The sequence below is a fragment of the Galeopterus variegatus genome, unplaced genomic scaffold (genome assembly GCF_000696425.1).
Source record: "Galeopterus variegatus unplaced genomic scaffold, G_variegatus-3.0.2 Scaffold547, whole genome shotgun sequence".
Lineage (NCBI taxonomy): Eukaryota > Metazoa > Chordata > Mammalia > Dermoptera > Cynocephalidae > Galeopterus > Galeopterus variegatus.
In genome coordinates this window covers 82,268-96,769 of record NW_007726658.1, presented here as the reverse complement: position 1 = coordinate 96,769, position 14,502 = coordinate 82,268, and the positions used below count along the sequence as shown (strand labels likewise).

Genomic DNA, 14,502 nt, shown 5'->3' with positions numbered 1-14,502 from the left:
AGTTGCTACTTAAAGTAGTACTCACCATTCCAACCATATTTTTAACAGCCTTCAGCCAGCAGATTTTAAGAAAAAGAAAGAAAAAGAGAGAGAAAGAAGAGAGTTTAGACTCAAGCACAGGCTGTTATGCAACATGAGCTGATTACTGCTTTAGGAAGCGCCACTGGGCCGGCCCGTGGCTCACTCGGGAGAGTGCGGTGCTGATAACACCAAGGCCACGGGTTCGGATCCCATATAGGGATGGCCGGTTCGCTCACTGGCTGAGCGTGGTGCTGACAACACCAAGTCAAGGGTTAAGATCCCCTTACCGGTCATCTTTTAAAAAAAAAAAAAAAAAAAAAAAAGGAAGCGCCACTGACGGGGAGGGAGAGGAGCAAGAGTCAGGAGGGGACACAAAAGAAAATGAATAGCTACACTCAGGCCAGCCATGAGCAGTTTCAAGGGGGTTGGGACAGGGTCAGCCAGGCTCTGCCCTTCCTCACCAGTAGAGGCTCAATCAGGGAGGGGGCATGGTGGGGCATTTATAGGCCACTCTGTAAACCAATATCTCGTTCTAGAGGGACTCAGGAAAAGCCCACCAGGTGTCTGCTGCCGGGGGCAGCCTCAGGATGCTTCCCTGGGGTCTTTTTGCATATCAGGCAAAAAGTCCCTGTGCTCCCACCAAAAGCAGGAAATGAAGCGACTGGCTTTTTTGGACTCTCAGCCTTGTCCTGCAAATGCAGTAACGTAATTCTTTCTTTTACTTGTAGAACACACATTTCTAAACCTCCTGGGTTCAGGATATTTTAATATGCAATGTCTGGAAGTGTCTCCCTGATGCTATACAACAAGGAGATGTGACACAGATATTACAAAATGAGCAAGAACTCAACAAAGGGGACAGGTCACTAAGCCGTTCTACGTTCAAAACTGGGGCTGGAACCAATCCCAGGCCATAGGAGGTTCCAGTCACCACTTAGTTTCAGAGGTTAGTCCTAGATGGAGCAGCTTTATTTCTACCTAGAAACAGTTCTGCTTAAAATGAAACCGACAACGTATATTATTTTTTCAAATTATTGTACTCCAAGATGACCAGAAAAACCTGCTCTGTGCAGGTTCTTCTGTTATACCCTCCCAAAACCCGGCTGTCACCCTGGGGCTTGTTCCAGATGCTCACTGGCCGGCAGGAAGATCAAGGGGCAGGGAGAAGCTCTGGGGCCAAGTTGGGAAGGGCCTTACATGATGCTTACAAGAATTAGACCTTCCAAGAACTAGAATCCTCCAAATTCCTGACTTAGATCTACATTTGCCTGAAAGACAGCACATCTTTAAAAACTGCTAAGCAGCATCTCACATTGTTGGCTTTGTGTTCACTGCTGTGCCTCAGTGACTGTTTTCTTTCTGGCGTTGCACATACTCTGATCAGAAAATGAGTTTTGGATGGAACAACTGTAGCTTTCCAGCCGTGGCCCTGCTACCCCTCCTGGCTTAGGAAGGTGGCTGTAATACTTGTCAATCAGCTGGAAAAGTTGGGGGTGGGGATGGCAAGGTGCAAGAAACCACTGAATGGAGGGTTCAGGAAATTCTCTGAGACTACAGGTGACAGGGGCCCCAGAGGTGAAGGCTCTCAATGTTCTTAGGGCTCAGTGTCCCAAGAGGTCGCTACAAGAACTTGCCCTTCCATGCCCAGCACGTGCCAGGAGGGCTGTTCTCTTACTCCCAGCCCTCACCTTTTCCTTTTAATCACAAAGGCTGGAAAAAGCAATGACATGCAGGTTCTTATTTTGGGCCAGATCACTCTGTCTTTCCATTTCAGCACAGCCCTCAGGACTGGGCTCAGCCATCCGGGCTCAACTTACCCGGCTGATGAGCTGCTCGCCCGTCTCTGATGCAGTAATGAGTTTGCAGAGGGCTTGGAGGGCAGGGTTGGGAAGACCTAACCCAAGAAAAAGAGAGTGGAGGTTATTCAGAGGTGCCTCTGCACCCACAATCCTATCATCTTGCCAGGAGAAAAAGCCTGAAACGCTCTGCATTGGTGACATTTTCCAAAAGTGTAGCATGGCCAGACATGTGCATTCGAGTATGACTTGGACAAGAAGAGTGTGGTCTCCAAGGAAGGCAGGTGGAGGCCAGGGCGAGTCCTGACCCTGCTGCAGTCCTCCAGGTGCAGTCGCATTCCCAGGTCTCGCCTCAGGGGCTCAGGCAGAATCACTCCCTCTGAGAGGAACACAAAAGGCAGCCTGGGCATGTGTCCCCAGCTTCAACCTGGGGTTGGCCATGTGGTTTGGTCAGATCCACAGCTGTCAATGGCACTATCAACAGCAGCTGAGTTTTGCCCAGCACTACCTCATGCCATCCTGGGAAGGGGCAGGGCCGGGCAGCACCTGCTCAGCACAGATGCCTTGCTATTACACACAGGTCAGGAGGGGAAGCTGTGCCTGGAACTCCTCGTCATTTCTCAGGACACCCTCTGGCTCTTTCCTAGCTATGAGACCCAATGTCCTCATGAAGACAGGGGTTTTTTTTGGGGGGGTGTTATTCTGCTCCCACTGTTAACCAGTCCCTCAGTTGCCTCAGCTCTGCCCCAGGCCTGCTGGCACAGATTCTGTGCCCACGGCTCACCTAGCAGGGACTGGATGGTGCTGCTGCACTGCTGGAGCCGATCGCCTGGGTCAGAAGTCCACCCACTGGGACTGGACCAGGAAGAGATGGGGTGGGCCAGGGCTGGTCTTTCTGGCACAGAACTCTAAAGAGGCTAAGAGTTCTAAATTATTTGAATCTGCCTTCCAGGTTGGTAGCAAGGTAAAAGGATGGAACGAGTTTTATGTCACTATTTTAGTTCCTTACCCAAAAAAGCAGTCTGGGGATGGTAGCAAGGAAGGAAGGAGGGATTTTGGGGGTGACAGGGACCTGAGAGGGGTCCTAGTGCAGAGCAACTGAAAGGCTCTGTGCAGTTTCCAGACCAGGATGACATCAGTGTAGACAGTCTCCCGGCACTCTCAGGGCATGTGAACTACCTCAAACCTGGCCTGAGTGCTTCTCAGGTCACAGTGTGCTCACCTGTTCACACACTGATTAATTTTAGACCTGAGAAAACCTTCAGGCAGACCCTAAGATTACAAAATGTGCATGACTTATCTCTCATCAGAAACGCATCAAAAACCACCAAACCCAGGCCCAGGCATCAGGGGTCTGGAAGGCACTGTTCAGGCCTGTGAGGGGGCCATGCGGCAGCTGTTTGCATGATGTTGGAAAGCACTTGGATGTGGCATGACTGTCCACCCACTGGGACTGGACCAGGAAGAGATGGGGTGGGCCAGGGCTGGTCTTTCTGGCACAAAACTCTAAAGAGGCTAAGAGTTCTAAATTATTTGAATCTGCCTTCCAGGTTGGTAGCAAGGTAAAAGGATGGAACAAGTTTTATGTCACTATTTCAGTTTTGGGGGGTTTTTTTTGGCAGGTGGCGGTATGGGGATATGTCACCCTTTTTTGACTTAATTTATGACATTTCAGTGTTGGATGATGAGGTGGGGCCGCCATTCATACTCTTGCCTGGGCCCCACAAATGTTGGGGTGGGCTGGCTATGGGCATGGTCAGACTGAACTGCTTCCAACTGAGTTTAGGGAAGACAGTTGTCATCTGATTATAAAATAATAACATCTCTCAGCTACTGGGACCCAACTGTGTGCCAGGTACTCACATTTTCTCTAATCCTCACAATAACCTTGAACTGCTAAAATTTTATCACCCCCTTCCAAATGAGGAAATTGAGGCTCAGAGAGCCAAAGTAACTTGCCCAAAGCCACATGGCCTGAAGTAGCTAGGGTGTGAGTTGCTGTCCTCGGCTGCAGCCATCCGTGTGATAATGCACACAGTGCCCACCCCTCAGACCAGCGGGCTCTTCCTGTGGATGTCTGCAGAAGCCAATTGGTGCTGTCTCAGATACACTCTCAGGGCTGGCATTAACCCCACCCCTCAGACCAGCGGGCTCTTCCTGTGGATGTCTGCAGAAGCCAATTGGTGCTGTCTCAGAGACACTCTCAGGGCTGGCAGTAACGCCCAGTCATGATGTCCTCTCCACCTGCTCACCGTCCCTTCAGCCCCTTGCCTTCTCCTGAAGATCAGGCCAGCTCTGGCTGGTGACTTGCTCCAGGTGCAGCCTGAGGCGGGTTACCACCAGGCCCCTTACCAGGTGCAGCAGCACTCGCAGGGCATCCCGCACGCGCTCCGGGTGCTGCAGGATCTCCGTGAGGGCCTGGCCGATGAGCGAAGAGGGACTGTTCAGCTTAACATCACTCCCGATGAGCATGAACCCTGTGGAGAGCATGGGAGGGCACCTCAATGGGGTAGCTAAAGACCCCCAGCCCACCCCCACTGGCCTCTAGGGTTCACTTATGCCTCACGATGAAGCCGGCAGAATGAGCAGGGCCTGGGCAGGAAAGCTGCTGGAGGGGCTGGACTGTGAGGCATCTGAATCACTGCATGGTGGTGTGGTGCCCTTTTGTCCCTCTCCTTTTAATGTTGTGTAGCTGTTCAGGTCAGTGGAGAGCTGTCCCATAGTGACAGGAGCTCAGGGAATGCGTCCTCCACCTTCCCACTGCAGTGTGAGTGATGGTGGGAAAAGGCCATGTGATTTCCAAGGCCCAGCCCCAGTGGCGAGTCCCAGGGCCCTTACCTGGCTTGGCTACCATCCCAAGGAATGGCTTGCCTGGTTTTCTCTGAAATTCATCTGTGTCTGTGTGTCCCTGGCCCTGAGGGAGATAGCACACCTGGGAGTGGGGGCAGGTATGCTTATCACCTCCTTGGGACCAGCAGGCAGCGGAGACTCCTCCAGTTCTAGAAGGGAGCAAACTGAGCCTGGGCTGTGTAGGACCAACAGTTCCAAGGGGCACCACCCTGACCCACCCCATCGAGCCCCGGCTCCTTTCTCAGCACTCCCTTCCCTAAGCAAGGCCTAGAGAGCAGTTTCCTCAAGCCACCGAGCAACTTCAGGACTGACCTGCTATGTTTGAAAATGCATTAGGAAGATCTAGACAGAGGAGTAGGGGGCCGTTTTAGGAATAAATGGCCAGGCAGAGGGATCAGGTTCCTACAAACCCTGCAGTACATTCTGTGTGCTCTGTGGGGCTCAAAGCCCCACCTGACTGCCAGAAGCACATATAAAAGAGAATAATGGATCACCTTGATTTCTGCATCTCCTGGGAGCAGACACAGCATAGCAACATGGCCAGGCCAGAGCCCCATGTGCCTGCCCACTCTTTACCTGCAGAACCAGGAGACAGCTGGGAGGTGATGGACAACCAAAAAGTAGGCAGATCACATGCCTATTGGATCAACTGAATGTTTCTCTTCAGCCACACGAGGAAACAGGAGATTCTATTTTGTTTTTTGAATAGCTTTTTGAAAAGTACTATAGCTGTGTTGCGTTTGTGAAGTAAACAAAATGTTTCCATTTCTCAACAACCTGGCTCATCTACCTGGCACCTGAACACACTCACCACAGCACAGCCAGAACACCTGGGGTAGACACCAGGGCTGGCCCCTGCAGCCCATCATTTGCTGGCTGACTGGGCCGGGTACTGCCATGGCTCCATTTCAGGGCTTACCCACCTTTGAAAAATGACACCAGCAATAGCTGAACATGTTGACTGGATTTATTTTAAGAGGAAGATTAAGATGAAAGCCATTTTCTTCCCAGTCTTTAAATAGATCCATGGATGGTATAGCTCTGCTGAACAATAAACTGTAAATGTTTGAAAATAGTATCTTTGGGCCGGCCCGGTGGCGCACTGGAGAGTGTGCTGCTTGGGAGTGCGGCGGCGCTCCCGCCGAGGGTTCAGATGCCATGTGGAGACCGGTTCCCGCTCACTGGCTGAGCGCGGTGCGGGCACAACACCGAGGGTTGCGATCCCGTTGCCGGTCCCTGGTATGGGCGCGACACCGAGGGTTGCGATCCAGTTACCGGTTAGTAAAAAAGACAAAAAAAGGAAAAAAAAAAAAAAAGAAAATAGTATCTTTGGTGTTCCTCAGTCTCTCGTTTAAGACACTCTCTGACACCCTGTTTCATGGGCCAGGACCATCGTCACCCATTGGTGGGACTTTTGCTCTAGAGCACCCTGGGGAGTTGCAGGCCCAATTTTGAGAAAACATCACAGACCTGACATTCCTGAAGTGTGTCAGGAAAAAGAGCCCCAGCTGGGCGAGAGGCCAGTGCAGCACAAGCCCAGGCTGGGTGTGCACTGAGTCCCGGTCTGGCAGAGAGGGTCCCTGCGAGGCCGAGCCCTCTGGGTGGCTGCTGCAGGCACACTTCCCATGAGGACCTCGGGGAAGCAGGTTATCGCACAAAGCTGACACAGGCTGGGCACCTCCCTTCCCACCCCTCCTGTGTGTGAGCAGATGTCACAGAACATTCTCCTTTCATTCCCCAGACGCTTTGTGCCCCTGCAGCAGGCCTATGGAGAGCATGCACTGTTGGTCTTCCAGAAAGCGTAGCACCTCACACTTCACAAGACGCTCCGTCCATTTCTTACAGGTTCTCTCCAATGTGGACGGGGTGGTATCACCAGCACCACCACTGTCATCCCTTGCTATCATTGAGGACACTGGGCTTCAGAGTGTACATAACCTGTCTCAGGTCACACGGCTAGGACATGGAGCTGGATCAGTCCTACATCTTCCCAGGACCAAATCTAGGGTCTTTCTACCACACACCTTTTTTCTATAGTCACAGGGTTTTAAATGAGGGTGTTATAAAGTAGGCCATCTGGTCCACACTAACACCAGCAGGAATTTTACATTCACACGCTGATTATAAACTGTTCTGCTGCACCCTGGTCCAAAAGGTGATTTCAGTACCATAGAGGGAAAAACTCATGGGGCAGAAGGTAAGGGTCTAGCACACGAGGCTCTCTCCCTGAATCTCTCACGGCTGCCCTGCCCTCCCACCTCATCTGCAGAATAAAGTCTGGGCTGTGAGGACTGACCCGAGCAACAGCTGGTGGCCATGCCCTACCTGCCCAGTTGGAAGGGTGTGCGAAGGCCTTGCTGCTCTGCACCGCCTTCATGGCTTCCCCCAGGGCAGCGCTGGCTTTCAGGCCGTTCAGCAGGGATGAGTAGAAGGCATGGATAAACATCTTGGAAGCAGCCACTGGCACAGGCCACAGAGACACAAGGACACACTGTGCTCCAGCAGCCAGGAAGGCCCGAGTCAGCGCGATGACCCCGTCAGCTGTGACTTTGCTGTTGGACTCCTGGGAAGAGCCGAGCACTACCAGCTTCACGGGCAATCGCAGGTCCAGGACATCGGCAGCCGTGAGCAGCAACTCCTGCAGGGGTGGGCAGTCTGAGATGCTCTCCCCGTCACTGGTATCATCCTGCACCTGCAGGGACTCAGGGATCGTGTAGGGGTGGCCAAAGGAGCTCTTGCTGCTGGCAGGGTTGCCATCCATGCTGGGTGTAAGGACCAAGGCTGACAGTTTCCAGGAGATGTGGGTGGCAAAGTGGACACACTCAGCCTGGGTCAGGGCACTCATGACCCTCTCCTTGGTGGCCACACTGCCCACCAGCGGCTGGCAGCCCAGCAGCTCCGACACCATGTAGGCTTCCTCCTCGGCCGACGGCATTGGCCCCCACAGCCACCTGTCCATCACAGCTGATGGGAGCTTGGGGTTACCGATGACAGCCGCCATGGATGTGGAACTGGAGTACGCAGGTGGATTCTTCCTCAGATGAGGCTAGGAGGGGAGGGGGCACAAGCAGACCACCCATCAGACAGAATGGCCAGGTGACTCCTCAGCATCTCAGGGGCACCTGTTTCCCCAATAACCTCATTCATTCATTTCTCAACATCTTTTTGACACAGGTGACTAACTAAGAATCACACCCGCTCTGATGAGCTCTTGCAAATAACCAGGATTGGACAGTAGTAGGGATACTTCCTGTTTGTCAAATCCTAGGAGGGCTGGGGGAAGAGGCACTGATGTCACAGACGTGCAGAGGCTGCGGAGCCCGGGACGGCCAGCCTGCCCACAGCTCTTGCTCCCACGGACCTCTATGTGTTGCCCATAAATAAGAGGAAAACCCACTCCTGATGAGTCAGGGGCTTTGATAAGTCACTTTTTTAAGTTGTGCAAAAAGGTGAGTCAATCTCAGGGGAGGTAGGGCCCATTCTGTGTAATGGAAAGATCATAGTTCCCTTCCACTTTATACAATGCAAAATAAAAAACATCACGGAATTATAAAATCTGCGTGAGGAAGCCCAACAAAATTATGATTTCCCCCATGATGACTTTTGATACTTTTGAGGAAATATCAAGTATCAAATTATTTCAAAATAATTTTGTGATGCCTCTGCTTGGTGATGCCTTAAACTAATTGCCTGTTAAGAGACAGGGTGCTTCCAAATCCCTGGTTAAGCTGGCAAACAACTAGCTTACTGTTGTCATCAAAATTAAAGCTTTCTGAAGGCTGGCAATATCTGATACCCACAGTGCTACTCAGAGAAACCCAGAGAAAATAGTTTCTTTCACTTTAAACCAATTCTGTCTTATGAGAAAAGTATGATTCAGCAACAAAAACAGTAAAATTTAGGATTTCCAAAACTTGTGAGACTGAAACTGACCCTATCTGAACAATGACATGACCACGGTCAACCAAGAGGCCAAGACAGGTTCTGCAGGGGCCTCCTAAGCACCGGGCCTGGGGCCTTCGTTCCTTAAGCCTGCCCATACTCTCTACCACGAGGAGGAGGCCCGTCTGACTGCGGCCTGCCCGGCCAGCACGGGAGGATTGGAAACAGCGGTCTAGGGCTCTGAGAGCAGCTGGCAGTGTGGGAGTGTTTTCACGTCTGAAGACAGAGCCAGTCCTAGTGGTAATGACAGTCCTGCAGCTGGGGCAGGGAGAATGCTGCAAGAGGAGTGCAGGTGGGTGGGGACCCTTGGGGGCAGTGAGGGGTCAAAAGGAAGCCCTTGGGGTTACCTTGGGGTTTCTGAGAGAGTTTGGAGAAGGGGAAGGAGAATTCAGGGTGTTCTCCAAAGTCTCTCTACTCAGGTAGGCGGGGCCAAGGGTGGCTGTGGGGTGAGGTCTGTGACTCTGTGGATGGCCTGCTGTTGCCCTCTTGATTTTGCTGACATTTCTTCCTATACTGATTTTTCTTGCTAAATGATACCTGAGTCCCTGCCCGTCCCCTGAGAGCTGCCTACTGTTTTCAGTTCCTTTGTTGGCCTGTTGGGCTCTTTCCCACTTGACACTACTCTTACTTGTCTGCTATCCCTGCCTGGGGCCCTTCCACTGGGCAGCACACTTGGTACCCAGCCAGTGGTCGGTTTGGGGGCCGGGGTGACTGTGGTGTCTGCTGGGCCTCACAGGGTGTTGTGCATGAAGAGCGGGTGACCAGCTCCCTCAGATACACGGCCTGGCCTCAAGCCTGGCTTTGTGCCTCCAAGCAGCTCACAACCTTGATGTCACAGCAAACTTAGAAATAACACAAACCATGGCTTCCTGAGGCAGCAAAGAAGAGCTAGGGGTCATGAGGGCCATCCCCCACCTTTGGACAGATCTACTTGAAAGTCACCCTACCTGGACGCGATCCATAAAATCAACACTTTTGAGGAAATCTCAGCCTATGCCTTAGTGACATGGCCCAGTCTGGTCAGAGAGGCTGTGCCTCAAGACCCTGAGAGCAAGGCACCCCTGTGTGCCCTGAGCATTACCTTGGAGTGCGGGCCGAGGGAGCGGATGGAGGGCACGGCGATGAGGGCGAAGCGCTCATACAGGTACTCGTTGGAGGAGCTGCCCTTCAGAAGGGCGAAGGGGATGAGGTAGAGCTCCCCCTCCAGAACCAGGACCAGCTGCCGGTGCCGGCCCACGGGGCCACTGGAGTGCATCAGGCCCTGCAGAGCAAGCATGGAGACTGACACAGGGCCCAGGTAGCAGGACAACCCGAGCAATGGACTGAAAGACGCAGAATGTCCAGGCAAGGACTGAGGGTGGATGGGTAACATGGGTGATAAGCTGGGGTGCTGCCCCCACAGGAGCGTCACACTGGCTGGGGCTGTCCCCATGGGGGCTTCCATCTGCCTCACAGGCCCCGAGGAGAAGGTTAAAGGACAGTGTTGAAGTCCATAGGTGACCTTGGGTGGGGTGGGAGACGGTGGTCACCAGTCAGGAAGGGGGGTAGCCCACAGAGACAAGGGCAGGCTCAAGTAGATCCAGATGTTTCCACAGCAGGCAGGGAATGAAAGGGCAGTTGTCCCAGAAGGAGCTCTGTGAGTCCTGGCATATCACAAAGGGCCAGGGGCAGCGAATGCTATGTGGGTACAGGGACCCTAGAACAATGTAGGAATGACTCCTCTCAAAACAGGCAGCAAGGCTTTGACTGGAGCGGGATGGGTTTTCCATCTCAATGGACAAGAAGCTAGAAACTCAGAGGTTTGGGAACCCTATACGAGGACAGCCCTTGGAGGAGAAGGGGAGGGGCCTGGCTCCAGGACCCCCTGTGACCTTCAGCCCCAGGCTCTGGAGGTGCTATCCCCACTTGTTCCCTCTGGGGACACAAGAGGATCCAATGCACTGATGTGACACCCACCCTTCTGAAAGGCCTGGCATGAGGACACGAGGGATGGGGCACCGGGAGCACAGAAGACAGACACCCACTCATTCCCGTTCTCCATGGACTGCTGACGGAGACTGAGGCCCTACAAACCTTAGTAAGATGAGGAGGCAATACTGTGAAAACTGGACCCGCCACAGGCTGAGCAAGAACAAAGAGATGAAGCTGTGGCTGCTGCAGCCGGGCGGGCCAGCTCTGCAGGGGCCCGGGGATCCCCGGCCCGCACCGCCTGCTGACAGCGGCGCCCACCAGGCACTGTGTCTGGGGAAGCAAGTGTGCTCGCCTGACCCGCCACCATGCTGCCATGGGCACGGCTGAGGGTGGCAGAAGCACTCAGCTAACCCAAAGTGACATGTGCCTGGCCACTCAGTCTCTACAAACCCCCAGGACTTTTTCTTTCTTTCTTTCTTTTTTTAAAAAAATTCTAGCTGCATCTAAAGAAAGCAATAATAAAAATTATTAGGCCAATTTGCTTTTTGTGTGCTTTAAGAGCTATTTCCCAGGAAGGGGTCAATGAAATCGCTGTACAATCAGGAAGGAAGAAGTGGAACTGTGACCCCCACAGTGGCCCCGATGCTGTCTGTAATAAGTTCTCGGTTAGCACAGGGAGGTGGGGAGGGCTCTAGGCACCACCGCTCTGGAGGGCAGCCACCATGCTGTGAGAGCATGCCGTTGAGCATGGAAGCCAGGCCACGGCAGCACAGCTTTTGGCACCCTGACCTCAGTGGTGGAGTCAGCAGCTGTGACTGACAACTGCCCGCTACTCAGTGACAGCCGTGCTGCCCAAAACGTGGGCAACGTGGGGGCTTGGGCCACCCGCCATGTGCAAAATTGGAACCACCCTTGGCTGTTCCTAAGTCACCAGGCACTGTTGTGATGAGACGCCAGCCCCAGCCCTGCAGGTCCTCCCTGGGCTCCTGCTGCCCAGGCCCCAACCCCAGTCAGTCTCTGTCAGATGTCATCCCATGCCGCTGACTTCCCTGTGACATATGTCACTCATGGACAGGTCCCTGGTTATGACAGCAGCTATATGTGTGAACAAAGGCGAACCAAGGAGTGCTGGGCAAGGTAAGAGGTGTAACCTGCTTAGAGGAAACACCCATGGGCAGCATGTATTTGCAGAAACTCTACTAAGTCTGCCCACAAATCCTTCGCATTGGAGGCACTGTCCTTGAAGGCAGCTTGTGTGTCTTCTCTGGCACCCCACAACAGGTCACCTAATGTGGCCCTGTTATGGGAAGTCATTCTGCCCATTCAGGCCTCAGCTTTCCCACCAGCCACTGAATAGTGTCTATCATGTGCCTACTGTGTGCTGAAGGGGAGGCAGATAAGCTTAGGGCACAGTCCCTGCTTGTGAGCTTTCAATGGTGTACTTAGAAAAATACAGGGTACACAAGAAGCCATTACTGAGTAAGATCAGTAATGTTAAATATAACAGCACCACAGAAGTGTAAAATGCCAGCCCCAGGAGGTGGGAGTGCCCACCTGGGCATGACACTGGGCCCCGCCCAGAGGCTGCCCTGGCATATGAGGGCTGGAGAAGTCCTGGCCTGGGCTGACGAGGCCGTCAGGTGAGGTTGAGGAGGAGGCCAAGGCTGGAGAGGGACACAGGGGCCAGACTGCAGAGGACCCTGAAGGTCCCAGAGGAAAGTGTGGTTCTCACGGCTGTTAGAGGCAGCCTGCACCATAGGAGAGGGGCTGTGCTCGGTAATCCAGGCCAGGGCAACACATGTGGAGAGAAAAGAACAAGACTTGCCAGGACTTGGTAAAGAGTGACCTTAGGGGCGGGGAGAGTGGAAAGACTGAATTCCCAGCCTGTGAGGTTGAAATACTATTTTCTGAACCTCGTGTCCTGATTTCTAGGTCTGAGTCCTCCAGCACCAAGACTGGCACAACCCTGGGTGAGGGCACCTGAATGGGACCCCTGTCCAAGCAGTATGAAGGAGGCAGGTGACAGCTGAAACATGCAGGCTTGAGGGACATGGGTCAATGGCAGACTGACAGCTCTAGTTAAAAGGCAGTGAGAAAAACTGACTGTACATGTCGGAGAAGATGCCCTGGATATGGTCTTCACAGATCTGCCTCTGATAGATAAGCACTACCCTTGCACTCAAAGATTTGCTATAATCCAACGTGAACTTTAAAAGGGAAAAGAAAGTGATGTCTGTATCCAAATTACATATCATCAGTTAGATTACAAAGGAGAGACATTCAAGGAAGTCCTGCTCTGTGCCTGGGTCTGTCAGCCTAGGAAAGGGTATTTGCTGGCTCCTTAAGTCTTGGGTTTGAAAGATTTAAAATGCCTTAGGCATCAGCCTTACAACAGCAACTAACAGAGAGTCCAACAAATACTAGCAGAGACTCAGATTTTCTGACCCTTCAAGTTTCTAGAAATGGGATCTTTTGAAATAGAACAAGATGGGTAGGCCAGGTATAACAGAATCTGTCTGTTTCCCCACGGTGTTGCCTTTCACTCTCACCAATGGGCTGTGGCCCTGACTGTCGCAAGGTGAGTCCAGGCAGCAAATATTGCTTGAGAACTTACTATGTGGCAGGTGACAGAAAAGGGGAGAGGCAGAGTGGCCCAGCAGGGAGGCCACCATGCACAGTGCTGTGGGCTGCACTGTGGCCTGGCAATGACAGGGATGCCATCAAAGTACAGTCTCTGCAGAAAGAGAGGTTTTTCCTAGTGGCAGGGCAGGTGGTGGATGTTCTGCAGGTGGCTCTGTGCGGCGGTTGTCATTTCACTGCCCCATCAGTATCTGCTCTGCAGCAGGCTGCGTTCCTTCACCCGCGTCTCTAGTCAATCACTCATGGTGCCAAGCTGTGGCAGTGGAGGGTGCTGAGGGGCACTGAGGAAGCATGGGCTCTTCTGCAGGCCTGGGTCAGAGGTGGGAGTGAAGACATCCAGCAGAGGCCGCCCAGCCATGGCCCAGAATGCCTTCCCTCTGCCACCTTGCAGTCTTGGCCTGGAGATTACCTTCCTACAGCCCTCCCTATACGGAAGCTGCACCCAGACCTCACGGCACACCTTGCCTCTGGGAGCTGACTGCCTGCTCTGCACCTGCATCAGAGGGTGGCCTCCTGCTTGCCCAGCAACTCTGGATGGCTCCAGCCTGGCCAAACGGTGACCAGCCCTGTGTCCTGTGGGCTGAAGCATACCTTCTCCAGGGCTCGTCCTTTCTTGCGTACACTCCTTTAGCCCCAGAGAACCATACAGAGTTTCTGTAGATCTTATAGTTACTCTTTTCTCATAGACAATAGCTTTTTATACTGAATGTCCCCTCGTTGGCCTACTGTGTGGTTTCCACTTCCTGACTGGACCCAGCAGGCTAGAAAGGCCTGTCCAGTGGTCCAGGAAGGGAAGACATGTCCCAGGGAGCAGGGAAGGGCTCTGGGAAGAGGCCTCTGCTGTGGAGTCTGGGTCAGCCTGCTGTAGATCTGGAATCTGCCCTCAGTGATCTGGAATCACTGCATGGAAGACGTGGTGAGGGAACAGCAGGCTTAGAGTGGGGTGGTGGCTCTGAGCACTTCGACAAGACACTTACCTCCCCACACCTCAGTTCCAAACCCACAGGCCAGTACTAATGTCCATTCCCTTGGGCTTGAGGCAAAGGTAGCTGCGGCAGAGTGTGGAGCAGCCAGCACTTGCCTGGCACCCCGGAGCACTCAGTACATATCAGTTATGTGTGAATTTACCACTGTCTTCAATGCTTGCAATAAGTTGGCACAACCCCTATTATTATTATTACTTTTTAAATTTTATTTTGTCAATATACAATGAGGTGGATTATTGTGGCCCATTACTGAAACCCCCCTCCCTCCTTCCTCTCCCCCCTCCCACCCAACAATGTCCTTTCTGTTTGCTTGTCGTATCAACTTCAAGGAATTGTAGTTGTTAAGTCTTCTTCCC

The 14,502-nt window shown here is 52.8% G+C and overlaps 1 protein-coding gene across 1 annotated transcript in view; it reads right to left on the bottom strand.

Moving 5' to 3' along the window:
- TTC28 (tetratricopeptide repeat domain 28) overlaps positions 1-14,502 on the bottom strand; it is a gene marked incomplete at its 5' end in the record, with an annotated part of 57,866 nt that overhangs the window by 15,416 nt on the left and 27,948 nt on the right. The window contains 3 exons of the mRNA XM_008569951.1: positions 4,170-4,294; positions 6,993-7,713; positions 9,691-9,870. Of these exons, the coding sequence (XP_008568173.1) occupies positions 4,170-4,294; positions 6,993-7,713; positions 9,691-9,870 (1,026 nt within the window). The remainder of the gene's footprint in view (positions 1-4,169; positions 4,295-6,992; positions 7,714-9,690; positions 9,871-14,502) is intronic.